At 41.1% G+C, this 27,019-nt stretch overlaps 1 protein-coding gene across 3 annotated transcripts in view; it reads right to left on the bottom strand.

The window, feature by feature from the left end:
- Positions 1–27,019, bottom strand: part of LOC116844739 (GATA-binding factor A-like) — a 73,052-nt gene that overhangs the window by 3,589 nt on the left and 42,444 nt on the right. For 2 of the 3 annotated variants that reach the window (XM_032816707.1, XM_032816722.1), the window contains exons 1-4: positions 12,890–12,977; positions 12,640–12,826; positions 4,566–4,782; positions 2,253–2,506 (exon numbers count right to left, since the gene is read on the bottom strand). In XM_032816707.1, the coding sequence (XP_032672598.1) occupies positions 2,253–2,506; positions 4,566–4,753 (442 nt within the window). In that variant the 5' untranslated portion in view covers positions 4,754–4,782; positions 12,640–12,826; positions 12,890–12,977. Of the gene's footprint in view, positions 1–2,252; positions 2,507–4,565; positions 4,783–12,639; positions 12,827–12,889; positions 12,978–27,019 lie in introns of those variants that run through there. The other variant, XM_032816713.1, reaches the window with a different exon arrangement.

Genomic DNA, 27,019 nt, shown 5'->3' with positions numbered 1-27,019 from the left:
GGGGGGGGGGGAGGCAGAGACAGGGGGATCGTTTTTGTGCTCTCGCGGTGAGCTGACGGGATAAAACCGCTCTTAACGTCTTATCTCCCGAGTCTCTCGAGGATGCCCGCCGTGGAGTTTATTTAAAGTTAGACAGCAACGAGGCAGAGCGGCGGCGGTGGCGGCGGCGGCGGAGAATGCCGCGCGACCGACGGTTCCCGTACTCTCGGAGAAAGCATCCGCGCGGCCGCCGTTCTGAACCCGATTCTCGACGCTGCGCCGTAAAACACTTGACCGCGGGGATCGACCGATCCGGCTCGCTTCAAAGGCGCCGCTATCACTTATCCATCGCACATGGCCCGCCGCGTGCATCCGTCGACGAGCAGCAGCATCCGCGAGGAAAGTTTCTCTCTCCCGGGTGCGCGTTTTCCCTGACCGCCGCCGCCGCCGCCGCCGCCGCCGTCGCCGCCAGCGTGGCGTTATCGCGAGTTATCCGATGGCGTTATCGGCCGCTCCTTTCCGCACTGCGCTGAGAGGCCGTCCACAATTTTTCCGAGAACCTCGTAAATTACCGGTGCCGGACTGCAAAAAGTGCGCGCGATGATCTTCAAATGCGAATCGATGCGGACGAATTTTTCGCGATGTGCGAATTTTTCGCGGCGAGTCCGTCTGTGGCTGATCGCTCTTTATTTATCGCGCGTGATTTACATAGGGGAAGTGCAAATTGAATAGACCCGGTTGGGGATTCTCCGCGGCTGATTGACGGCAAACAAAAATATACTCGCCAAGGAAGAAGGCACCGAGTGCTATAAATTTTCCGCTTGGAAATTCCACGGGTACCCTTTCGCTCGTCTCTCCTGATATCGTCCGCGGTTTCGATAAACTAATCGGCACAGCCGTAGAAAATTGCATGCCTCTACCGCACGTATCTTATCGCCGCGGCGTACGGGTAGTTCACATAATTTTCGTTTGTTTATCATCGCGACTTCACGCGTGATGCACGTAGCGCGGTGAGCTCGAGCGCCGACGGATATCCGCGTGAGCAGGTAGCGTTCGAGTTTCAAAGCCTTAATAGTTTGAATAATTCTATACAAATGTTTTTCGACGTACACAACTTTAATTAAACATATTTTAGGTCAGTGAGAGCCGAATTCAGATGTTGAAGAGGATATTTTTGTTGAGAGGTTAATAATGTTTGACAGAATATATCTGATAACTTTCAGTCTTTATAACGTACAATGAATGAAACCTGAACCGACTCTGAATCCTAATTTTTAATATTAATAAATTATATTATCCTCTTATATTATCCTCTTATATTATCCTCTTATATTATCCTTATATTACTTTAAAATCCTTATATTACTTTAAAATAGTATAAAGAAAAGTGCTTAATCACACGGAGAAAAATAATTTGCTGGCCTAGCAAATTTTCTGCTGGTCTAGCAAAATCTTTCGTTATTATATGGACAGGAAAAAGATTTGCTAAGAGTACTAATCATTATTTGCTGGATATAATTTGCTGAATCCACAAATTATTTTGCTATAAGAACCATGATGGATTTATATAAATAGTTGCAGTTTTGCTCCGATAGCAAATAAATTTGCTAAGTATACATTATTTTGCATCAATAGCAAATTAATGTGATTCTTAGAACACATGGAGAAAAATAATTTGCTGGCCCAGCAAATTTTCTGCTAATCTAGCGAAATCTTTTCCTTGATTGAATATTAATATTAAAAATTAGAATTCAGGATCAGTTTGACGATTGTTCAATTGTGCGAAAGTACGCTTTGTACAGTTAATATTGCGGCCAAATCATCGCCTTACAAGACTCTCAAAGAGTCCGCACGGTGAAAAATAATTTGCTAGTCTAGCAAAATTTTTTCATTATTGTATGGACAGCAAAAAGATTTGCTAAGAGTACTAATCACTATTTGCTGGATATAATTTGCTGAATCTACAAATTATTTTGCTGTAAGAACTATGATGGATTTATATAAGCGGTTGCAGTTTTGCTTCGATAGCAAATAAATTTGCTAAGTATACATTATTTTGCATCAATAGCAAATTAACATGATTCTTAGAACAAATACACTCAACAAATTTTTTCTATCCTGGCAACGAAACTACTTTTGCTCTGATAACGAATAATTTGTAAAATTAGTTACGTCAACTAAATTTTTTTTTATATCACTACGAACATGCAGTAGCAACGACGATTTTGCTAAAAAAGCAAAATTATTTTTCTCCGTGCACGTATCATACGAACCATAAGGCGATGCGCGCTGGAAGCCGGCGCCGTCGTAGGTCCGCCAGGTCGACATCATCGCGACGTTCGGTGCGTAGAATGGTGAGGCCGCGGCTAGGGAGGAATGAGGGTGCGCCGTGTGCGGATGCCCCGCGTGCGTATGGCCGTGACCCGCGTGCGGTCCCATCGCCGCCGCGGTGCCGCTCGTGTGACCGGCGAGCGCGTGGTGCGCCGCGTACGTTTCCACTCCGTGTTGCCAGGATGTCGTCTTCTCCCTTCGGTCGGATCGTCTCCCGTTAGCACTCTCGTTCGTAACGTGTGTACGCGAAATTGTGTGGAGGCGAGGGCATATATTATGGAACTCTTCGCAAAGGCTCCCGCACACAAATTTTCGTAATCGCAGACGTAAACTTAAGGGGACTGGAGGGTCAGATTGCCTGTCGTGCTTGTTCTTTCACAATTTTTTTATGACAAACTGAATGAATATGTGAACTATTTCTGCTCTGGTAACGAATAATTTGTAAAATTTGTTACGTCAATTAAATTTTTCTGATGTCACTACGAATATGCAGCAACGACGATTTTGCTAAAAGAGCAAAATTATTTTTCTCCATGCGATCGTAAGGGGCTTATATAAGTTTTGTGATTTAATGTACTTAAAGTTGTCAAGTTTACCTACATCAATCTATCTCGGAACCACTGACAAATTCTTGAAAATATTTAATTTTGAAATATTAATTTTTTTACTATAAAATAACTGAAAATTTAATAATATTTCATTAAGATATTTGCAATTTTGTTAACTTTTACTCAATTTCTATTATAGTAGTTCGCACGATAACGACAAATTTACGGAAATTTTCTACCTAAAATTCAGCTTAATTGAACCACTGAGAGTCAAGATATTATTGAAAATGATGACCTTGAAAAGAAAAAAAAATATATTTTAACTGCATATATCATACACTTATATTGAGTATTTGATTATCAAAATTTTCCTTCTCTTTATATGTTGTATAAATACACGTCAAAATAACACTTTCGCATATTCATTCAGTTTGTCATAAAAAATTGTGAAAGAACAAGCACGATTTTCAGACAATCTTACCTTCTAGTCTCCTTAAGCTGAAGAACTAACTAGGATATTACTTTATCTTTGCATACTAACGTATATGTAATTAGAACTTAGACTGAGTCATTAGAATTTCAACCGGTTAGATTCTAGTTACTTCTGCATAACATTCAGTTTTACTGTCAGTTCTATTTTCTTTTAGAGTACGCAAAGATAAAGCTGATTAGTTCTTCAGTTTAAGTTTACGTCTTACGTCTACGGTTATGGAAATTTATGTGCCCTAATTGATTTCGACCGGAATTATTCCGTTATTCTCCGGATTGTTATTCTCTTTGTTAGAGGAAATGCAATTATCCTGATTGGAATGCAAGTTGAAAGAAACATGTAGGAATTCGCTGACAAGAAATAATATTTCTGTTACCGCAAACGAACCCAGATAGATTTTCATGATTATCACGATAGTTTTAGTTGTATTCGGATTTTCATGTTACATTTATCATAACATATTGTTTGGGGCAAATTTTTTTCATATTTCTTTTGTATTTCTATTTCTTCATTTTCTATATAATAAATATGGATACATTCTAATCGCACGAAGAAAAATAATTTGCTGGCTCTGCAAATTTTTTTCTAGTCTAGCAAAATTTTTTCGTTATTATATGGGCACCAAAAATACTTGCTAAGAGTACTAATCACTATTTGCCGGATATAATTTGCTGAATCTACAAATTATTTTGCTAACCATGATAGATTTATATAAGCAGTTGCAGTTTTGCTCCGATAGTAAATCAATTTGCTAAGGATACATTTTGCATCAATAGTAAATTAACGTGATTTTTAGGACAAATATACTCAACAAATTTTTTCTATCCTAGCAACGAAACTATTTCTGCTCTGATAACGAATAATTTGTAAAATTAGTTACGTCAACTAAATTAGTTACGTCAACTAAATTTTTTTGATGTCACTACGAATATGCAGTAGCAACGACGATTTTGCTAAAAGAGCAAAATTATTTTTCTCCGTGTGAATAGAAATCTCCCTGGCGCACAGGAATTATTCTGCTTTTATAACCAATTTGGTGTCCGAGTAACAAAAAATTCAGTCACACTAACGAAGTTGTGCTCTCTTTCCGTGTAGCTTTGCAATAGTTTCCGCAACACTGCGTGTCGTGCAAATAAAACTATCGCCGAACTAGGGTGCTAGGCGCTAGCCTTTTTACGGGGTTATTGTGCAAGAGTACGGAAAAGTAGATTACGTACCATGCGGGCGAGGCAGAAGTGGGGAAAGAATGATATTGCGCCGCCGTTGCTGCGGATGGAATCGCCGGCCTGGACGAGGGAACGTAGACGGGCGCTTGGAGTTGTTGCCCGTGTTGTTGCTGCTGCTGAGACTGTTGCTGGTAGTCGGAACCTGCGCCGTACCCGCCACTTCCGCCCCCGTGGAACATCCTCCCCGAGAGCGCTACCACCACGGCATCTGCGGCGGGAACAACAATATTTCTTTTCCTTTTTCTCTTTACATGGAAAAAAAGGTTTAGTTGAATTAACCAAATATGTGGTCGAATATAAACGATCCAGAAATTCCGATTGAAGTAACCCGAATTCTGTTTAATGCCTGTTTCTACTAACTTTGCTAAACTTAACTGGCTGGTTATTCCAACGGAATTGACCAATTGCATTTCTCTTTGTCAGAATTAACAGATGCGATTTGTCAATTCTGTTGAAAAAACCAATCGGTTAAGTTAACCAAAGTTGGTAGAAACAATCATAAGTCAACTAAAAATCTTGTTAACTTAAGTAGAATTTGAGTTACTTTAATCGGAATTTCTGGATCGTTCATATTCGACCAAATATTTGGTTAATTCAACCAAACCTTCTTTTCCGTGTATAATTATACTCTTTCTTTTTTTATAATTATTCGTTAGCTTCCGCCTTCATCGTGGGACAAATAAAAGGCTCGCGATTTAATGATCTTGCGGATAGTATAATGAAACAATAACGAGACGCGAGGCTCACCTTGATACGGATGAATAATCGTGCCACTCGATGCGCCGGCATCGATATACGGAGAGACAAGGCCGAAAGTGCAAAGTACCGCGGCGGCCGCGCAATTTGCGCGCGGCTAAAGAGTTACCGCCGGCAATCTTATTTCGCTACCGCGCAGAGACATATCGTCGACAGACTCGCCGGTAATAATATGGCAGCGGTAATAATACATCCTCCCGGGACAGATAATGCTAATGGTCCCTTTAGCCGATAACCGACCGGACACATTGAGGTACCGCGAACGTCATGTAGGACGACGATGCGCGACGCGGCGTGGGCCGCCCGTGAGAGACCAAGGATGGTCGTGAAAAAAATCATCCGAGTCCTGTCACGGTCGTCGACGGCCGACTCTTCTCTCTTGTCTGTTCTCGCGCAAGAGAACCTGATTGCCCGTGGTCGCGAATCGGAAAACCAAAAGTTTCTCGAGCGAATAACGCTACGAGAAACCATGTTCTAAATTTACGGTGATATCAATGAACATGTTGCGGGAACTCGCGAAGGTCTCCTTGAGAAAAAGTTCTTTTTGACCTGACACGTTTCTAATTTCCCTCACGATAGAACGAATGCACCACTCTCGCATAATTACGGCAATTATGGCCGAAGAGTAATTCCCATCCGCGCGTGTGTATGCGTGTGTATGCGTGTATTGTCGTTGCGCGATTTTACGGCGCGTATGGACTTCATAGGACGATATTCGCTGTTACCGGCGTTATTTCGCGGCACGGCGAGAATTTATCTCGCGGTATTGTTAGAAATGAAAATAGCGCACGTGGTTCGATATATATCGGTATCTCTCGCGGCACCGCGACCATTTCGGTACGTGAGTCCTACGCCGCCCACGAGTCTCATTGTCAGGATACGCATCTCCTTAAGAATAGCCGCGTAGTCTCGCCATATCTATGCATTCCATTTGAGCACGATGCATGGAACACGCTGCGCTTTGCATCGCGAAATTTAGAGGATGCGGATGCGCACACCACTAGCCATTGAAGAGAGGGTTATAGGGATATGGAATAGATTGCGCATTGCCGCAGGCGTGATCCCGTAGGAGGGATGAAGTCAGCATTAGTAAGAGGGCAATATAAAGTAAGGAATATTTTTTCTTTATGTAATTATCTAATCTTATCTAATCTTTATCTAATTGTCTTTTTTTGCTCTCTCTTTTATTTCTTCTATATCGCTTCCTCTTAGACTCTATGTACACTGAGGGAAAAATTACCTTAAAATTAACAAATATTTCTTCGATGGGTGCCATTAACATATTTTCTTAAACCTAAATTCTCTTTATTTAAATTAAATATTGTTTACCTGATTTAAGTAAACAACATTTGGTTTAAATAAAAAGAATTTAGATTTAAATAAATATGTTAATGGCACCCATTAAAGAAATATTTGTTGATTTTAAAGTAACTTTTCCTTCAGTGTAGTAACTCCTATAATAATAAACTCTAAATAAAATAGAAATCTGAGTATCTCACGCTAGGCAACTTTCAAATAATAGCCATCAACTCCCTTCACTATCGACGTGACGAGAATTCTCGTCACTTAAATGAGTAATACGTGCACTTGAGTACTATGTATAATAACAGAGAAAACATTTGACTAGCGCATCTCTGCTCTTCAATTTTGTCATCAGTCGTCTCGTAAGAGTGCGCAGTTTATTCTACGAGTCTATGGGGTAGGGTGTGCTCATGATCCTTTATTCTGCTGACAGCGAACAAATTTGAGTTTTACTTCTCACTCTCTTTTATTACCTCGGCCTACGTGTATTTTAACAACGTCAAATTATTCTTCTAATTATCATTTCTCGTTGAGTTGCTTTTTAGATTTTTCTCTTTTTTCTCCTCTCTCTCTCTCGTGAGATGCGAAACGTAAGTGATCGGCGTTGCAAGGAGCATAACATTGGTACTCGGCGATGCTCGGTACCGAATGAGTAAAAGTACCGATACCTGACGAAATTTAAACATCCCCAAGCGCGAGATAACCCCAGCTACGGGGTGAGTAGATATTGAATTCCCATACGCTGTGCCGCCCACGATCGTGCCATTGTCTGGGACGCGAGTGTTCTCTGGTGAAGCGACCGGAGAGTGCCGCCATGGTCGGCACGTTCCATGAGTCGGCCCTCCGCAACGGGTCCAGGAACCAGCCTCTGAAGAGCGGAGGGTAGGTAATTTATGGCCGTCTTCGACGTATAGCTCGCGCAAGAGGAGAAAGCACCGAGATGCATTTGCGTTGAGGGGAAGGGAAGGAGGCTGAGAGGCGACAGGGAGAGAGAGAGAGAGAGAGAGAGAGAGAGAGAGAGAGAGAGGAAAAGCATTTATTAACATTTTAGAATAAATTCTCTGAGGATCCATATTATCCATTATGGATCTTCTTTGTACATTCACATACGCGTTCCACTCCCGGTCTCTTTCTCTCTCTCTGTCTCTGTCTCTCTCAGCTCGTCTCTTTTAGAGTATAATTTTATATCGTAGGGTATTTCTGTTTATTTTCTTGATTTCTCCACAAGTGGAGAATTCTCTTGAAGACCTCTTTGATATTTTCATTAAGATACAATTCGTAGTTAATTCCTCCGGTTCGGGGCTAGTTTATAGGGTTGAACGCACGGTCGCGCGTAGAGTGGGGGAGTCTTCGGCTGATGAAAGCTAAAGAGGAACAGAGACAGAGAGAAGCGCGGCGCTTCGAAAGAAAGGGGAATTGCCGCGTGCAATGGAGGGGATCGAATGATAGTCCACGTGTCGGAGTGAGAGAAAACTGCCTGAATAAAGGCGCCTGACACGTGGGAGAAAGAGAGAGGTGCGAGACGCGCAGACGCGTCTCCACCTTCAGTGCTTGGAAGCCCGACCGTAGAATCGGGGATACCGATAGCGGCCATTGCGGCCACGAATGAACCACGTGTAGGCGGGTCCAAAGCTATACTCACGCACACGTGTGCACGGGAACCCGGGTGCTGACGCGACGTGCGCCGCGCGCGCCAGCGACCCCTCGACTAAGTGGATGAAGATTGATCGGGTCGAGCTTGATTGGGGGTTGTTGCACCAAGTGACAATCAGTCTCTGACGTACCATAAAATATCCAGTTTTATTCACCCAAAACAATATAATCTCATCCTTAGCGGAATCATCTTATGTTACGGTCTCAAGAAGATTCTTTTCTCTAAAACGAAAATTTTTAATTCGGTTTGGTACCTTAACATTTAAAGAAAGGAACTAATTGCAAGGCGTTATTTCCCATACTTTACTCTCTAAATTTCTTGGAGTGAAATTTCACACGAGAAGTAGAACGATCATCGAATCACGTAAATTCGATTTTTCACTCATATAGAGCGAATTATCCACTCTGCATCTTCGAGAAAAATTGTTAAGAAACATAATAAATCTAAAAATACAGCAGATATCGCTAGAATCATAGCAAATGTTTCAATAGTACATTTCAGTTCCTAAAATATAAGTAGCGCATGTGAAACGAAAGGATAAGTAAATTATTGTAGAATTCTGATCTATTCCTCGGTTACAAAGAGTCCTATAATAATTTTATAAAATCTTCTTCGTGTAGAATAGGATTCCGCTAAGGATGAGCTATTCTTTTGAATATTCATCATTAATTGCTTTACCTGAACTCAAACTTGGTTAGAGATTTCTCCCAAGCGACTCGTTAATCTCGAGCGTAGAATTAATTTGATTTCGAGATCGTGAGGAAATTGATTGGACTGCGGCGGCCGCGTGATCGTAACACCGTGAAACGCGTCGCACCTGATCGATACCGTTCCCGAGGATTGAGAACGTTCGCGAGCCATTAAATTATGCTATTATTGATGGCGATAAAACTAGTTGGGGTCGCCGCGGCTGCAACGCATTCCCGCACGATATCCCGACTGTTATTCAGTTATAGATTAAATATCTGGTACCACCGGCTACCGGAACTGCAGTTGCACTACGCACTCCTCACTGTGGTGTTAGGAGGGGGGAGGGGGCGAGCGGAGACCACTGAGCCCGCATGAAATTCCGGTGCAGGTAACTGTATCTACTTTAGTAGAAATTGACATATGGTACGTCAGTATCTAGCCACGAGATAATAAATTTGTGTTTGACATCGCTACCAGCCAGCATTGCAACGTTCACTTCTCCTAGTGACTAGATAATCAAGTTAGCTGATGGTTAAACCAACGAATTTTTATCTATCAGGTCTAATTACACTTTCCTATTTAACTTAACGAGTACCATATCGTTTAAACAATATTCCAAATTCTGTCCTTCCCTTCAGCTGCACCGCACTTATCCATTTATCTTTTCTTTTCCTTTCTGATCTTTTCTCATTCTCTCTTCATCCTCCTTGCCCCCAATTTTCTTTCATATTTGGTTAGTTTCATTACTTCACTCTCTATATTTCTTACTAATTCTATGAAGCGTTTTCTCTGTCTTTTTCTTCACTTTCTATACATCTTCTTCAATTTACATCACCAAGAAGAAGTTTTCCATATCCTATAATCTTCCTCTTATTCTTTACACTTTACACTTCTTACTTGCACTTGTCCCCCAGTTCTTGTATCATTCTTTTTCCACACGCTTTTAATTTGTTTTTTTTATCCTATCTGATGGCCAAACCTTTCCTCTTCATTTCTTGTATCCTTTTTTTTTCACCCATCTCTTGTGTATACTTGACTCAATACACCAAAATCATACCAAATTCACGCACCATATTAACCAAGTATCCACACACTTGAGACTTTCATATTTCTATAAGTCATCTGACTTTCATATTTCATATGTGATAGACAACGTTTAGATCACAAAACCAGTGTTCACATTTTAATGAATAATCAGCCAACAACGAGTCAGTAAAGAGTTAGAAAATTTTATGTACTCTATACTAAATACTAGCTTTTGACTCAGAAATTATCTTAGAAATTATCTCAGGAATCTCTACTCCTATGTATATTATGGTATATATTAGCGCGGTTATTAGATAGTTGGTTGCGTGTGCCGCGTAAAAGTTCAGTTGTATAAATTTTCTATTTCGCGTCGAGCGAATCGCACGTATTCAATTCAAGACCGCGAATTTGTCTCTTCGCGACGCAAAGCAGCAACGCACCGCATATATTGGCCTGGTTTACATCGTCAAAACGTTAGTACGCGTATTAAATTTGATGCACACCAATGATTTAATACGGGTTTACATTGAACGTATTAAAGAAAAATATAATACGAATTTAATTCATGCTGATTGTTTCCTAGTGGCGGTATTTGAAATTGCAATTTGCTTGAGATAGCTTTGTTCGACAGTCAGAATGCATAATTCAAAAAATATTCCCGTTTCTTCTTCTCTCTAACTTATAACCCTTTTTACAAAACATTTTACTATAATATTCTTTGAGAGAAACCAACTGTTACTGATAACACCGATTTTAATTAGATTAGATTTCCTCTAACATTCATTTACACGTCAACATACGTTTACATTGTCATTTGTATCATTTGATACGCGTATTAGTTTAGTACGATACTCCTACTTGGTACGCTTGTACAAAATTGATCTGTCAGTATTTACATCGTGCGTATTAAATATTTAGTACGAATTTGATACGAATATAGTACCTGGTACGCGTATCAAGTGCTCGATGTAAACTAGGCTATTACGACGCGCTCGTGTTCTGCGCGATATACCCGTGTCTCTCATCGTTTTCCTAACCGGGTTGAAAACGCGGGAAGGCTCTGAAGAAACGACGGACAGTTTTACGAATGATATCGTAAACGATTCGCGTTCAAACTCCAACCGTTCAACCGATCGGTTCAGCATCGTAATCGCGATCCGTAGGGCGATCGTCGTGCAACTCCTTGATTTTTCCGCTGCCCGCCCGGTAATACCGATTTTTCTAATCGCCGTTAACGACGTTACAGTGTTCGATGGAGCGTGTCGCAGCAGTGTCGTAGAGTTTATCTCGATTTACGATAGGAAAACCACACAGACATATATATATATATATATATATATATATATATATATATATATATATATATATATATATATCACGCCACTATAGCGGCAGTAGTAAAATTAACATAACTTATCGACATCAGAGTCGTTTCGATATCGCTCAACAACGTTGTGAGAAGGCGCGCAACCTTGTAAATGTGACAAAATCAATTTATCCTTGTACTGTGATGGTGATAAGCGAAACGTGACGAATGCCGTTATTAATCTATACTGATATCAAGTATGTCCAACCGTTTGCTGGCTGTTAAAATAATTTACTAATACTCATCGTTAATAGAACAGCCTGCACACGTGCATGCGCTACGTTATTGATCACTGACCTACGAGACCGCAACCGTGTTGTCACACTCGAGGAATGTAGTTTCTCATAAGTTCCGCGCGGAATTCATTTCGCTCTTTGCTTGATGTGCTCGGTTTAATATTTTCCGCGCACACCGCGGCATATTATCTCACATCAACGATATATACTTGTAAAAAGAAAAGAAACCAAAGCCTTCGAGATGTATCGTGCCTTCTGTGTGGGTATTTTATTATTCATCAAGCGCGCGACATATTATTGGCGTGAAAGGCGGCAAGGCACGTGTCACGCGATCCAATGAAAGCTAATTTATTATCACGCGTGTCGCGTGATCCTTTTGCCTTTTGCTGTGATCAACAGTACACGCGTCTATTGTTGCTTAAATATTGTTGCTTGAGTACACGGGAAAAGGTTAACTGTGGCAGCAGGAATGTGTGTGTTATAACTTTAAATTGTAACATACGTTGTAACATACGGATATCTAAAAGTACAGCTGCCAGTAGACATATATATACTTGTGAATTATATTACTTATGCATCACTGTGAAACCGATGTGGTAGCAACAGCAATAATAGTTCTAGTTGCAGCAGCAAACTTTTAGTCACAGCAACAGATACATTTTCAACAAGTCATGATTAGAGAAATGTTTCTCTTTTTTACTTCAATGAAATTTTACCTTTATTGGTCAAAGTCAGAGAGATATAAAAACAGTGGAGTGGGTACTATTTTCATCGAAGCTATATTTCTACTGAAAATTAATGAACTCACTCATTATCAGTGAAATATTTTGTTGCTGACTCAATCAGAAACATTTTCACTGATTTATTTCAAAAGGGTAGTTGAAAGAGGAAAGAAGAGAGAGAATAAAAATTAAAAAGTTAAAGGCTCTTAAAATGCAATCAAAACAAACAAAGAATAAAGCAAATAAGAGCTAACCGTAAAGGCGAAATTCACAATTCAATAAAAGCTAATGTGATACATTGATTGATATTTACCAAAATTTAGACGTTTCGGCCCATGTTTTGGATCCTCTTCAGTGATAATGTAATTTCATGTAACGTGTAAGATCATGTAACGTAGTTTTCATCAATATCGCTTAAGTCGCATTGAAAAACTTATGAACCACGCAGCGGCGAATCATGTAGAGCGAATGTAATATTAAATTTAACAGGTTGACTGCGGCTTTTAATAAAGAAAATTTATATTACAATTTAGTACAAAAAGGAGAAACAATTTCAAACTTACCCGACAGCCAAACTGCCAAACTTAACAAACATGATCATCAGAGCAATATAGGCACAAATATGAAGATCGACAGAGCAGAGGAGAAATACATACATCTTATATATAATATGTTATAAGAATCAAAACAAAATTACTTCGATAAAGGTTAAGTGAAACCAAAGTCGGAAAGACCAATAGCAAATAGAAATGGAATAAGATTAAACACTCGGAAGTCTCTCGATAATCGATATGTAATCTCTATGTAGATCCAAAACATCTCCTTCAAAACTTATAAATTTAAATCATTTTTTTGTCGAGTAATGCAAAACATTTCTGAAATCATGCGTTCTGTGAAAGAAATTTCTTTGTCCAAAATTAAAACGTTTTTCCAATAAAACTCATGACCACTGAGTCTGTGTTGGGAAATAACAGAGTAGTCTTGAGTAGTCTTTTTTGTCAATTAGTTAACATGTTTTTTGTCAATTGGTTAAGCGTGTTCTAAGTTGTTTGGCTGTGTGTATGTGTGTGTGTGTGTCTCACATAAGAAGCATCGCAATTCTGGCATAAAATTTTGTAAACTACACCACTTTGTACGTCCTTTCCCAAATTATCCTTTTGTTTCATTAACCAATTGAGCTTATTTCGACTCACAATCGCGACTCCAATATCACAGTTTTTTTATGTTTGTGACTAATATTTTCAGAGAACTTATTAATATAAGTTATAACGAAAAATCTTTTAAAAGTGTTTGGAGTATCGCTATCGGTCATGGTAAGATTCTTGATAACATTTTGTTGTTCAAAATTTATTAGTTTAGACAAACGTTTCTTTAAAGTACTAAAGATGATCTGTAGTGGGTAACCATTCGTTAATAAGATTTTAATCATCCTGGATAGGTTCTTTTTATAGTATTTGGGATGTGATAATAAGAAGGCTCTGTCAATAATAGTGTCCACTTTATGACATAGAGAATGTTTTGTAGAAAAGTTTAAATATTTTTCGGAAAAAGAAGGTTTGTGACACCAGTCGAACTCAAAAATACTGTCAACTAATATAATGTTAATATCTAAAAAATTAATGCTATTGTCACGACCAATATCTCACACGTAAATTGGAGCGACTTAAGCGACGTTGATGGAAATTACGTTTTTTGTAATTACATTATCACTGAAGATGGTCCGAAATTTGGACAGAAACGTCTGAATTTTTATAAATATAAGTCAATGTATCACATTGGCTTTTATTAAATTGTGAATTTCGCCTTTACGATCAGCGATTGGCTCTTATTTGCCTTATTCTTTGTTTGTTTTGAGAGAGAACAAAGTTTTTTCGATAGCCTCACTGACGGTTATTTTATGTATTATACATACCCGTGTAAGTGAAATCGACATTCTTGCCTTGAGGTAGGTTGTCGCAGTCGGCTCATTGAAACCGTCGATGCTTTCAGCGCACAACTCTATCGCGTCGCTATCGTTATCGCCGAGGGGAGGGGAAAAGGGTACGCGAGGGACGGATATCATCGCTAATGGATACGTTTAAGGATGCGCTCGAGTCTCCCGCAGGTGCGGATGCGATTACGTTTCGCCAGGCTCGTTAATACGTATACGCACGCACGCACGCACGCACGCACGCACGCTTATTACGCCAATAATGGCGCGTCGTAATTATATCGACCGCGAGCGAACGAGCGAGCTAGGTACTCCCGCGTTATTGCTATTATTAACGTGATTATGATTTACGGCGCAAGATTAACATTAGGCCAATGAGTGATAATCCCGTCCGCGACTTGCATTACAAATTTACGCGCGCCGCACGGCGTCGCAGGCGTGCACTGATTTACAACATGGTGGCGAAGTTGCAACGAGCGCGGCTCGACCGGCGCGATAAAACGCACCGCTTACGCTTCATTAACGCGAATTACATATTTAAACGACGATACGCTTGCACTTTACGCGACACTTTACTTTCATCGTGTCACGTTATTGTCGCAGCCGGCTGGCCATCACTTCTCGATATGTCGGATTCATGGTCGCGTGGATTTTCGAGGTACCTCGCGGGGATATTTACGACCGCGAATACGCTTAGTGAGAGATTTGCAGCGCGAACAAGCCCAGTCGCTAATCACCAACGCGAGCGGGATAATTCACGCTGATGCAAATCAAGCGCATATTGATCGCGCGCAGTAATTCACCGCATGCCTTGAGTGTTTTACGTAAAGAACTGCTAACGAACGTCTTCTGACACGCGTTCTTGGATAACGTTTAGAATCCTTTTCCGATCAAACCCTGCTATGTGTTATGCGCGTCCCGTTTGTATGTTATGTGCGTGCATTGATTCGATGCAATATATATTTTTTGCATGACCGGTGCTAATTTATCGCAACGCGAAAAAGCGCGCAATTAAGCGCAGTGTACGATTACGAACTACTCCCCGGCGCGATCGCGGCTCGCTCTCTCTTTCTTTCTTTCTTTCTTTCTCTCTCTCTCTCTCTCTCTCTCTCTCTCTCTCTCTCTCCCGCTCTCCCTCTCTCTGTGTTTCTCTTCTCGTCTCACGAAGAGGAAGGCGATCTCTAGCGGAGCGGAAAATATCGGATCCTCTAATGGGAACCGGTTGAGAAAATAATCGCGTTTCGATGTTACGGGCGGCGCCACATCAACGCGGCGCCGTACTTTTCAACGGTCCTCGACGGATCACACGGAATTTAGATGAGAGAGCCCGGCGGGAGAGTTGCGACGGACGAGAAGGGTCCGACGCCACCTCGATGGCACCAGGTATATGTCAGTAATGGACTCCGGTTAAAGGGACCAAATAGAAGAACGAGAGGGATGCGAGAGAGACTTCGGGCGTTCTTTTACGGCGCATAGAAGTCAGGTGTCGCAACGCACCAGGTTATATCGCCGGGGTGATATGAGGCGTGCGTATGCGGGTACGAAGGGCGACTCCGTGGCGATTTGTCTCTTTTCTTTCAGCACGATGCTTGAATTTCATAAAAAAAATTATTAGTGTTACTTTATTTAATGTATGTGGCCAGGCGAGCAATAGAAAGAAGTAGCATTGCCGCGCGCACACGCATTCATTAAGATAATTCTTATACTTAATCCTGGATATTTTTACTCTGTTCTGAAGACGAATACTTAAACTTTCAGCATAGAGAAAATATGTATTTGACATGTATATATATGTTGAAAGTTTGAATATTCGTATTTAAGAACTAAAATAATAAGAATATCCGGGATTAGATGCGTATTCGGGCATTGGTGCACTGAAAAAAAGAATATATGAAAAAAAAAATATTCATTCGAGAGACGGGCATTAATAACATATTTACTTGAATCTAAATTCATTTGTTTAAATAGAATAACAATTGCTTTTATGAAAATATATATTTCCTCATTTGTGGAAATTTTCTCAAGAAAATTTCTGCATGATGTAAGAATATGTATATTAATACGTATGGAATAAATATTCCATATTCTTTAGACATTTCTGTTTTCTCAGTGCGTGCTTTTGCATTTGCTGGACTAATGTGAACGCTCGAGTTTCATCGAGAAAACAAAGAATTAAATCCTATGTTTTGGGATTATGCGCGTGGGATCGCGTGCCATTCAATTTGACGTACGATCAGCTGAGCAATTGAAATAATTCTACTGCGAGAGACGGGTATTAATAACATATTTACTTGAATCTAAATTCATTTGTTTAAATAGAATAACAATATGAAAAGCAACGATTTTATGAAAATATATATTTCTTCATTTGTGGAAATTTTCTCAAGGAAATTTCTGCATGATGTAAAAATATGTATATTAATACGTATGGAATAAATATTCCATATTCTTTAGACATTTCTGTTTTCTCAGTGCGTGCTTTTGCATTTGCTGGACTAACGACGCTCGAGTTTCATCGAGAAAACAAAGAATTAAATCTTATGTTTTGCGTGGGATCGCGTGCCATTCAATTTGACGTACGATCAGCTGAGCAATTGAAATAATTCTATTGCGCGCACACGCATTTGGCACACGCTCGCGTTGGATTAACGCGAGTGCCGATGGGAGCACGTGAGAAGTGAGTTGTACGCGGTGCGTGCCGGCGGGGTCATGTTGCATCTCGGAGTGCATCGTAGGGTCAAGCGGCGCAGCTATTTGCGTAAGCGACCAGACGCGTCGCGGCGAGCCAGGCGAGCGCGCCTGATCGAAGAACTTTAATCCGCCGGCATATTCGTGGAAGACGAGTCCCTGATGATTACGACGAAGTACTTGGGCGCATCGGGAGTGTTCTCTCGTCCGAGGACGGCTGGTGCCGAGGCGCCACGGCGCCGACCGCGTAGAAGGGTTTCCTTGTAGGCCCTACACATTCTTGCCCGCGTACGCAGCACGCACGCACGCACACGTGTATCACGTATATCGTGCCGTTGCGACGCGACGACGATGGTCGTTCTTTCTTTTTTTTTTTGCCCGGCTCTGCCGAGGTGACACACTGGGGTCCGATGATCTCCTCTCTGGGAGAGGTCTCATCGAGCTCACCCCGGTATCCGTGACACCATCGCGGATTATCCTTCTTGGTTTACCCAGTCGGAATTTTGGTTCTATGTTGACGTTTGCACGTTCCTTTGAACTCGAACAACTAATCTTCAACGTCTTGTAACGTCAAGAAGTGTAAAGACTGCTGGCTAACAACAAAAACCCTTTGCCGAAACAACAAATTTTTCCTTCTCATAATCTCTTTGTTTATTTCTTCCTTATTTGTCTTGGAAATTTCGATATGCAATATAGAGATTTAGGCTTATATTAATAGTCGTTATTTGAAACTCCTCTGAAATGAGATATTCAGATATACAGATATAATGTCGCATATAATTTAACTGAAAAATTTGGATCTGACTCTGAATAAAAATCTGAGTATCTCATATGAGACAAGTTTCAAGTGACAAGTATTAGTGCGAGTCCAAGACCTGTATTAATAATCGTTACTTGAAATTTAGATGATTCTTAGGTGAGATACTCAGACTTTTATTCTAAGTTGTGAGTTTTTACTTGAAATTAGTGGGTGAATCTGATATGCTCCATTGTTGCAGGTGTATATTCTCTAATTGTCTAAAACATTCACTTATATGAAGTCAGAATCCATTCACTCTAAACTCAAGTGAAACATTCGCTCTTGCGATGTTGAGTGGCAGTATTTTCAGTCTCCTCTGGAATGAAAATACTGTCACTTTTCACTCGTTTTGAGCAAGATTTCTGTTCTGGAGTCACCATCCTGGTAGTTTTCCATCAGATACAGTGACAGATACTCAGTAGTCTCGCACGAAAGTACACCTAAGACAGCGAGAAGCGCAACAGTTAATTAGTGATCACGCATAAATCGGCAACAATTGACGAAAACTACAGGCGACGCATGGACATAGTATGGACTCCGAATACCCTATGTTCTGTCGTTTAATAGAGTGAAGCCAACATCTAGAAAGAGAGCTAGAATGGAGGGGCTATAGTTTTCTTCCTATTTTGTCACTTTTTTGTTGCGCGTGCATTTCTTGTTTCCATAAATTATAGAACGCAACAGCATCCCGAATAGACTGTAAGTAAGACTAAGTAAGTAAAAGTCTTACTTAAATTTGATCATACACTTTGTGCAGAAAGAGACAGAGAACACAGAGGGGTTATACATATTTGGTCTGTTCTTTTCAGCTGCGCTGCTGAACTGGTGTAATAAGTTAAAGTGAGACAAGTATATGTTTTCTCACTCTAACTTATTGCACCAGTTCAGCAGTGCAGCTGAAAAGAACAGACTACTTGGCTTCACTTTTCTGGCCGTATACGGGGCCATGTATACTACGTCCATGGGGCGACGGCTCTAGTATGCACGGTCGTGATATAATATTGTCCGTCTCTCGGCGCGTAATATTTTCGCAGCGTTAGTTGCGATCCCTCGGGCACTGTATGTACTTGACATTGACTAACGGACAACGACGCGCTCGGCGGTTGACGCGAGATGACGCAGTGTTTTTGTTTATACGTGTTTTTGTTGATACGGCCTACTCTCGCGCGTGCTATTTCGCAATCGAGTTATTACGTATCCGGGCATCGAGCGACGCACACGTGGCGCGACGCGGCGCACGTGTATCGGTAAGATAAGATTTCCGTCGGGCGATCGCACGAAGTGCTCGTCGCTTATTGAAATATTTAATCGGTCTTTTCGTTTGTCGGCGTCGCATTAATTAATATGCGTTTCTCCGATCGAATCGAACTTTCGCGAGTGTCAGTGAGTCTTCTGCGACGAAGCAATCAGGAGCAGGATGCTGATAGGAGAAACCGGGTCGGAGGAATTTGCGAGCGATATATTTCCTGGTGAGTAAAATGATTTCTAACATGTCCAACAGTTCGGTGAAAATTTCTCAGAAATTAGAAGATATCTAAATCGAGAGAAATTTATATATTATACTCTACATTGAGAAAAAAAAATATCTAAAGAATAGTCAATATTTATTTGGTGAATACTAATAAATATATTAATATATTACTATAAAATATATAATAACATAGTTATAACTGATATAAAATAATTTTTAAGAAAATATAGATTTTCCTAAAATATCAAGGAAACCTTAGTTTTTCATGAAAACAATTGTTTCTTCTATTCAAGTAAGAAAATATACATTTTCTATTAATCTTAAAAAATTCTTAGCTTTTCATGAAAGCAGTTGTTCATTCTATTTAGAAATAAAAATTTAGATTTTAATAAATATGTTATTAGTATTCACCAAATAAATATTGACTACTTTTTAGATATTTTTTCTCTCAGTACAGAGTGCCGACATTTATGATCTGTCTTTATTTAGTAAATAATTATAATTTCATGAATCTCTGAGCGAGAGAAATTGCACGCGTCAATTATATTTACTACTATATATTTACTACTATATTTACTACTTTCTTTATGCAAGAAATATGAGATCGAGAAATATTGAACCAATAGCTGAATAATGGTCCTAAGTTACGAATGTGTAATCAATTATGCTCTCAATTAAAGATCTTAAATAATTTACAACTATGAATACGGGCCCTAAATTTCGCAAGTGTTGATTTTTCGCTTCTAACAACATTCCTTGAACAGCAGGTCCCATTTTGAATATGTCAACACTTTTTACTTCTGTTTACCTTTGTTAACGTACCGAATTTAAATCCTTACTGATGTTTACACGACTGTTGCGACTCTTACAACTTCTTTCTTTGCACTCTTGTTGAATATCCAAATTCTATTAAAATTCTCGGGGGATATAAGAAATGAAATAAGAGAAGTTATAGAAAACGATAGTTTATCGTTCATCTAAGATTTTTCGTTGATCTTTTAAGTCCGACGGAATTTATTTGTTTAATTTAGAGGGAAATTTTTCACTTGAGTTATTAGCGAATTATCATTAGAGGGAAAAGCACTCAGAGTGGCGCGTTTATTCGTACACGTCTAAAAAAGCTAATGCCCGTGATATTCATGCGAGCTTTTTTCGCGCTGGTTTTCATGCGTGACATATAAAGATGTGAAAATCGCGTGACGCGGTTCTGCAAGTTTGACGTGTGTAATAAATAAGCGGTCCTTCTCTGAAGAGACTCCAGTCACGATTTATCGATCGCGCGCGGACGAATCGTGCCTCAGGTGTCACGAGAGCGAGTGCGTCGGGGAGTTCTTCTTCTGAGAATTGAATTTTTGCGCGGGTGCTAAACGCCAAACAAATACGCGGATCGACCACCGTTCGATCTTTCTACGCGGCGCACGCCTAAACGCAAGAGAAAGAGAGAGAGAGAGAGAGAGGGAGAGAGGGGCCCTCTGAAATTTTTTTAGGATTCTAATTCGGCAGTAGACCCGCCCGATCGCGCATACACACGCGCGCGATGCATTATGCTAATTGCTGGCGCTCGTAAAGAGGCCGTTCACCGCGTCATCCGCGCTCGCAAGAGTCCGGCAAATTTATTTGCGATTGACCAACCACTGAGAAGACAGGGAGTGGGAGAAAGAGAAGGAGATTCTTACAGTTGGCCTCTTTCGATTCTCAATCCAAAAACCGCAGTCAAGGTGATCATGTCGCGTGTTTTCCGTCCGCCTCGCTTCTTTCTCTCTCTTGGCGCTTCGAGAGAAAGAAATCAAGGATAAGAGAAAAAGCTGGACGACGACCAGGTTGAGCCAATAAACCAACTCGACCGTCCATCTTTCAAACGACTCTTTTCTGCGCCTAAAAAGCGGGTGCGCGGCTACCTGGCCGAGGTGCGATGTCCTTCCAAAAATAAATTTCGCGCGTAAGCGTCATGACCGTGATTGAAGTGAGCGCATTAACGCTGAAACGTCAGGCTGATTCCGTAGATTATTAAGGGCCAGGGATGCGAAAAATCAATATTCTGATTTCCTCAAAAAAGAAAAGCGAGTAGACTACCACTCTGATTTGTGACACCAATTTATTTTATTTAAATTAGAATTATTTTTTTTTTTATTATAAAAATTGTTATCGCTGTTATACGCGAAATCCTCTGCTTCTGCGAAATTCTTTACGACGTTTCGGGATATCAACTAACAGAAAAAACAATTCTGTTGGTGCAACTGAATTTTCGGTTGCTCAAGGATCAGACGAAAACTCGGCTGTAGGAATAGAAAAATTCCTTTATGAGGCTTCTGTATAGTCAATTGTTCTCAGTTGTTTCAACCGAGTTCTAATATCGTTGAATGTTCAGAAGAATATTTTCGATTGCGACAACAAAAATATTAGTTTTCATAACAGAGATATCGCTTTTGATCATCTAACTTTCAATTAGTTCCTATTTGATTGTACCAACTGAAATTTTTTTTGCGTGTAGTATCGCCTTAAGTTAATCATTAATTGATTGAAATTTATTTTGACTAAAATAATCAGCAAGTCAATACTCAATATTAACTAATTGTCATGTATAAAATCACAAATAATAATCATAAATTATAATCATCAAACTTTGATGTGGTTGATTAAAAATTGATTTCATCAATCGATTATAAGGATTATTCGTGATTTCATACGTGACGGTTGATGAATTTTGATAATTGATTTGCCGATTATTTTTGTCGATGACGAGAAAATTTTTATCGATTAATGCTTAACACTGGCGGCGGAAATGTGTGGGAGAGGCGATATCGATCTTATCCTGTTCAATTAACACTCTTGCCGGGGAATTATATGCGAGACGTAGAGAGGTAGGTGGAGGCGCAGGTATCATAAGTGTCCTATCGCCCCGGGGTGCCCAGATCTGCCTTTCGGTAACCCGAGACCGCAGATGCAAACACCAGATAAGATCCCCCCGAGGGATTGTGGTCCAGTTTCGGCACGCGCCTCTTCCTGCTGAGATCACGCGAGAAACTCGCGATGATGCAGGTGCTCGTAAAGGTGCGAGCAGTCGCTCACGTGTTTCCCACTACTGTTCTGTATTTGTATTATCGTGATAACAGAGATCATATGTTGACAAAAAACGTGGCGAAAAACTTCTACTTTGAGTTGCTCCGAGAAGAAAAATGAAACATTAACTTCTTTAAGTTAAACAACGCAAATACCTGGTCGAGCCAAAAACGAGATATACGAGATATACTAAAACGTTTTTAGAAAATTCAAATTTTTGTCGGTTGGATTTTTATGTAAATGCGCTACGCACCTCCTCCTCCTCCCAGTCAAATCCTTCCTCCTCCTTCTTTTGTTTTATGTGAATTTAGCAACAAATTTGCTAAATTTTATATACATTGATGGAAAATATTATAATTTATTTGCAGATTATAAAGTTTGTTTTTCACCAAAACATCAACTTTATACCCTACAAATAAATTTTCAACTATTTTTTTTGTTTATGTAAAGTTTAGAAGGAACATCCTGCGTTCGACTCAAACCGTTCAGGTTTTTGCGCGTCGTCTGATTTCTTCATTTCGTGAAATTTGAAATTACCTCTTTTTTATTATAAAATGTGTCACCGCGCTACATATTAAATGAGGAAAAATTCGTGATTTTACGAGCTTCTGGACGAATTAAACGCAGCTCGGAACGACAACGAGTTAATACCTCGCTCATATGAACGCGCTTGTCAGCGTCGGCTCTAAATATGTGTCGCAAATGATAGGCGTGTACTTATTGACTTTACCAGAGAGTATGTATAATTGACCATAAAGTGCGCCATAGAACGCGCGCGATGTGCGGACCATAATAATAACCGCGAGCACAAGTGTATGTGCGTGCATGTGCCGCAGATGCGTGTCTTGCATCTCTGAGACAGGGTCTCGGATCGGCGTGCACTTATGGTCTAATGTCAATGTTCATCCGGCTTAAATGCCTCAGCGCGAGCTCAGCCCTCGTCGTTAATATAAATCTTGGTGGAATAAATTTATTCGCGTTTACGCCACGCGCTTTACGAACACAGACACGCGTTACGGCCGTGCAAGTGTGGACGGAGGGAGGAGACGGAGATGCAACGTGCGCGCGCGAGAGAGAAAAGAGAAAGAGCGGAGAGAGAAACGGGGAAAGGAGGACAGGCTTCTCGTACCTGCACAACGAGAATTTCTGCTACTTCGATCCTCTCCACGTAGAAATACTCGATTTCCCTCGGGCACGTGTGTACGAACGCGCGTGTGTACGTGTGCATGTCTCTACGGTGCGTTCGTTTCAATTGCACGAATTAATGGCGCTGCTAGGTGGAGAGGAAGTCTCGGGTAAATGGCAACCGGGACTCCGATGCAAATTTTAGCATTTTCGACGTTGGGCAAACACGACGGCGCGGCGCACGCGCGATTAGACGTACGCGGGAAAACGCGCATGGTGGGTAGGCTCGGGGTAAAAGGTAATTTTAAACGCTTTTAAACACTATGAGGATAGACATCGCGATCCTCTGCATTATCGTTTGCGAACGCGACCAGCCGCGAGAAATTAACGCGCGCGTTGGTCGCATGAGTTATCGTGGGAAATGCGCTGCGTCTTTTTCGCATCCCTCGACTCCCTCTTGCGAAACGACACTTCTTTTTTGCAGAATGTCTCGTTTACGAGATCCTATAGTAATTTTTCCTATAAAATTCCCTCTCTGTGCAGTTGCAAGTGTAGCACATTTCAAGTGAAGAATACACCGACTGTGCTTTAGAAAATTGATAGATCCTCTTTCTGTGCTCGTCCTTCTCTTCTTTCGACGTCGTTCAACGGGCCCGCGAACTTATCTGTCCTCTCCGAAACAATTAAAGTGTCGTTCGGGCCGACACTTTCGACGGATCCGCCTCTGATTTACGGCTGCGTATATCCCGTTGAAAATCGCCGGTAATAACAATCTCTTTTTATCGCTATTTTTATTGGCCGCCACGTTTGCGAGGACACCGTGGCCGAATCTAGCAGTAAATCTGAAATACGCTCGTGGGGATACGACGCAGCGCGCTTTATACGTTTGCGCGGACGCGTCTCGGGAAAACCGTAGATAGAGACGCGCATCCGGTGTACCTACGTGACGCCGTAAGCGTTCGGCCATTAAGCGAAATATCGCAAAAAGGAAAAGGAGGCCCCTCGTGCGTCGCTCTGCCTTTTTATCGCGCGCGCTTTATCCTCGGCCAGCTTATCCGGGACATCGATTTTTTACCGAGCGCCTTGCGACGGTTATATCGGCGCGTAAATGCGCGCAGAACGACGGACGTTTAATGCGGCGTCGCGGCGATCTCGAGGATGTATGAATATGCGGCAATTACATAAAGAACGCTAACATCACAGTCGCATGCTTCGATCGACGCGCGATCGCTCGATTATCGCGCGATTTGTTGCTAGATTTACAGAAGACAGAAGAAGGAGGAGGAAGGATTTGACTGAGAGGAGGAGGAGGTGCGTAGCGCATTTACATAAAATCCAACCGACAAAAATTTGAACTTTCTAAAAACGTTTTACGGTATCTCAGAGCAATAAAATCGGCGTGCCGCTTTCGGTGCGACCGGCGATTGGAGGGAAGTCGGCGAGCACGGGAGTTGGCGCCGGGACCAGACGCTTCGTGGAGCAATTTGTCGGTCTGGGCGTTACACGGCACGGGATCCGTCTACCTAGGAAGCGGCTCTTTGCCGAAAAGATCGGCGATATAAATTAGACGTACGTCGCGCTGCTTGAGTCACTTCCCCCCGTTTCACGTTTCATGAATGGAACGCCGGGACAACGTTTGTTCGCTATTCTTTTTCGTGATTCAGAATATTGGCGAGAATCTCGCGAAGAGGAAGAAACGCGCAGGCCGAAGGAAATGCCAAACATGTCGAGCCTCGTACGCGTCGGACGTGTCGAAAGCCTATTAGGCTTGATGATTCTAATATATCAGTATCAGCATATTTTTCCTTTCAGCTTACATCACTAACGAGTAAACCTACCCAAAAATTATGCTCCGATTTCTTTCTAATTTGACACAAATATAGAAATACAAAAAATATTTAAGTCATATTTTTTCATTATATAGAAATACAAAAAATATTTAAGTCATATTTTTTCACTTTGAATCTCACGGGCAGTTTATAACTTTTTAATGTTATCACTCCTACCACCAACAAGTGCTACAAAAATGCGTAAGAAATAAAATTGAATATAACATATAATTAAATAATTTTAACAATATCGGCATAGCTGATACACACAAACCATTCTGAATTTCTTTAGCCGAGAATCCAACCGAAAAATTTTAAATCTGTGCTAAATTAGCCAAAAATGGTTCAAATCTTGGTCAAATCGAGAGAGATCCGGCAATTTTAATTAAAATTTTAACAAAATCGGCATAGTTGAGACACGAACTATTCTAAATTTTTTTAGCCGAGATTCCAACCGAAATATTTCAAATCTGTGCTAAATTAGTCAAAAATAGTTCGAATCTTGGCCAAACCGAGAAATTATTTGTATAAATAATTTTTTTTCAACTTTTTACATGTTTTGTTTAAATATTTTTTTATTTATACAAATAATTTTACACATTTGACTTTATATTCATAATCAGCAAACCGAAAATGCCTATATCTTGTGTCAGATGTTAACTAACTGCTGAAACTCAAAGTGGGTCAAAATGAAAAAATGACTTAAATATTTTTTATACTTCTACATTTTTGCCAAATTAGAAAGAAATCGGAGTGTACCTTTTGGGTAGGTTTATGTACAAGAAGGAGGTTTGCTCTTTGTTACTTTTTAACTCGTGCACCAACTTCTTGCGCGCGGCTCTAATTGGCCTTTTTTTGCAATTTTGATTTTAAATATTCACTCCTTGTGATATTCTCGTGAGAGCTGTGGAAGGGCTGACGCGAGGAAGCGAGCGCAATGCGTGGCGTTTCGGCGCATATCGCACGCGGTAGAAGTAGCACTCACTGTTGCGCTACTTTATACGTCCGCGACGAGCCGCCGCAGCCGCGTGCTGTATGCATTCGCGGCTGTATATACACGCGGACCTATCCCGCGCGCATACCCGGCATATTATTGCCCAATTATTATTCAATGGTACGCGGACGGCTCGCCGATGCAGCGGGTGCACTACTCCCGCGCGGGCTGTGCAAAATCGACTGGCCGGCCGGTCGACCGAGGTGCGACCGACGTAAAATTCCGCACGCGTTAAGCGAGTATAAGGCCCCGGCGATCGGGCGAACGCGCGAACGAATAAGTAAGTAAGCAAGCGAGCAAGCGAACGCGCATATGAGCGGCTCGGATCTCTCGCCGGGGCCCTTCTCCGCTTACTTGCGCCGTTGTTAGTTACGCGCGCGGACTTTTCGCGCGTGTGGAATAAACGAGATCTCAATCGCGCATACGGAATAACGACGCGAGCTCGTAAGCACGGCAACTGGACGAGCTGCGACGAGTAGCGCGGTACGTAGTCTACGTAGATAGGTAGGTACGTGCGTGCGTGCATGCATGTCGCCACACAGGTGCCTGCGTGCGTGCGCTCTCGCATTTATTATGGGGAGGGCGGGGGGAGTAGAAAGTTTTCTAAGAGAGAAACATAATAAAGCACGCGGCAAAGAGTGGAATGGTTGGCCCGCACATAAATCTGGTAGTGCCAACCAGATACAATAGCGAAATACGGAACAGTTGATTACGTGCTTGCTGCAACCACTGAGCAATTATTGAATTATTGGCGTTGCAGCAGCGACGGTATCACTTGGTTGCTCCATGCAAAGTGT

Source organism: Odontomachus brunneus, unplaced genomic scaffold (assembly GCF_010583005.1).
Source record: "Odontomachus brunneus isolate Ranch 3 - 2012 unplaced genomic scaffold, Obru_v1 Obru_scaffold_003, whole genome shotgun sequence".
In the NCBI taxonomy this organism is placed as follows: Eukaryota; Metazoa; Arthropoda; class Insecta; order Hymenoptera; family Formicidae; genus Odontomachus; species Odontomachus brunneus.
This window is presented reverse-complemented; position numbering and strand designations above follow the sequence as displayed.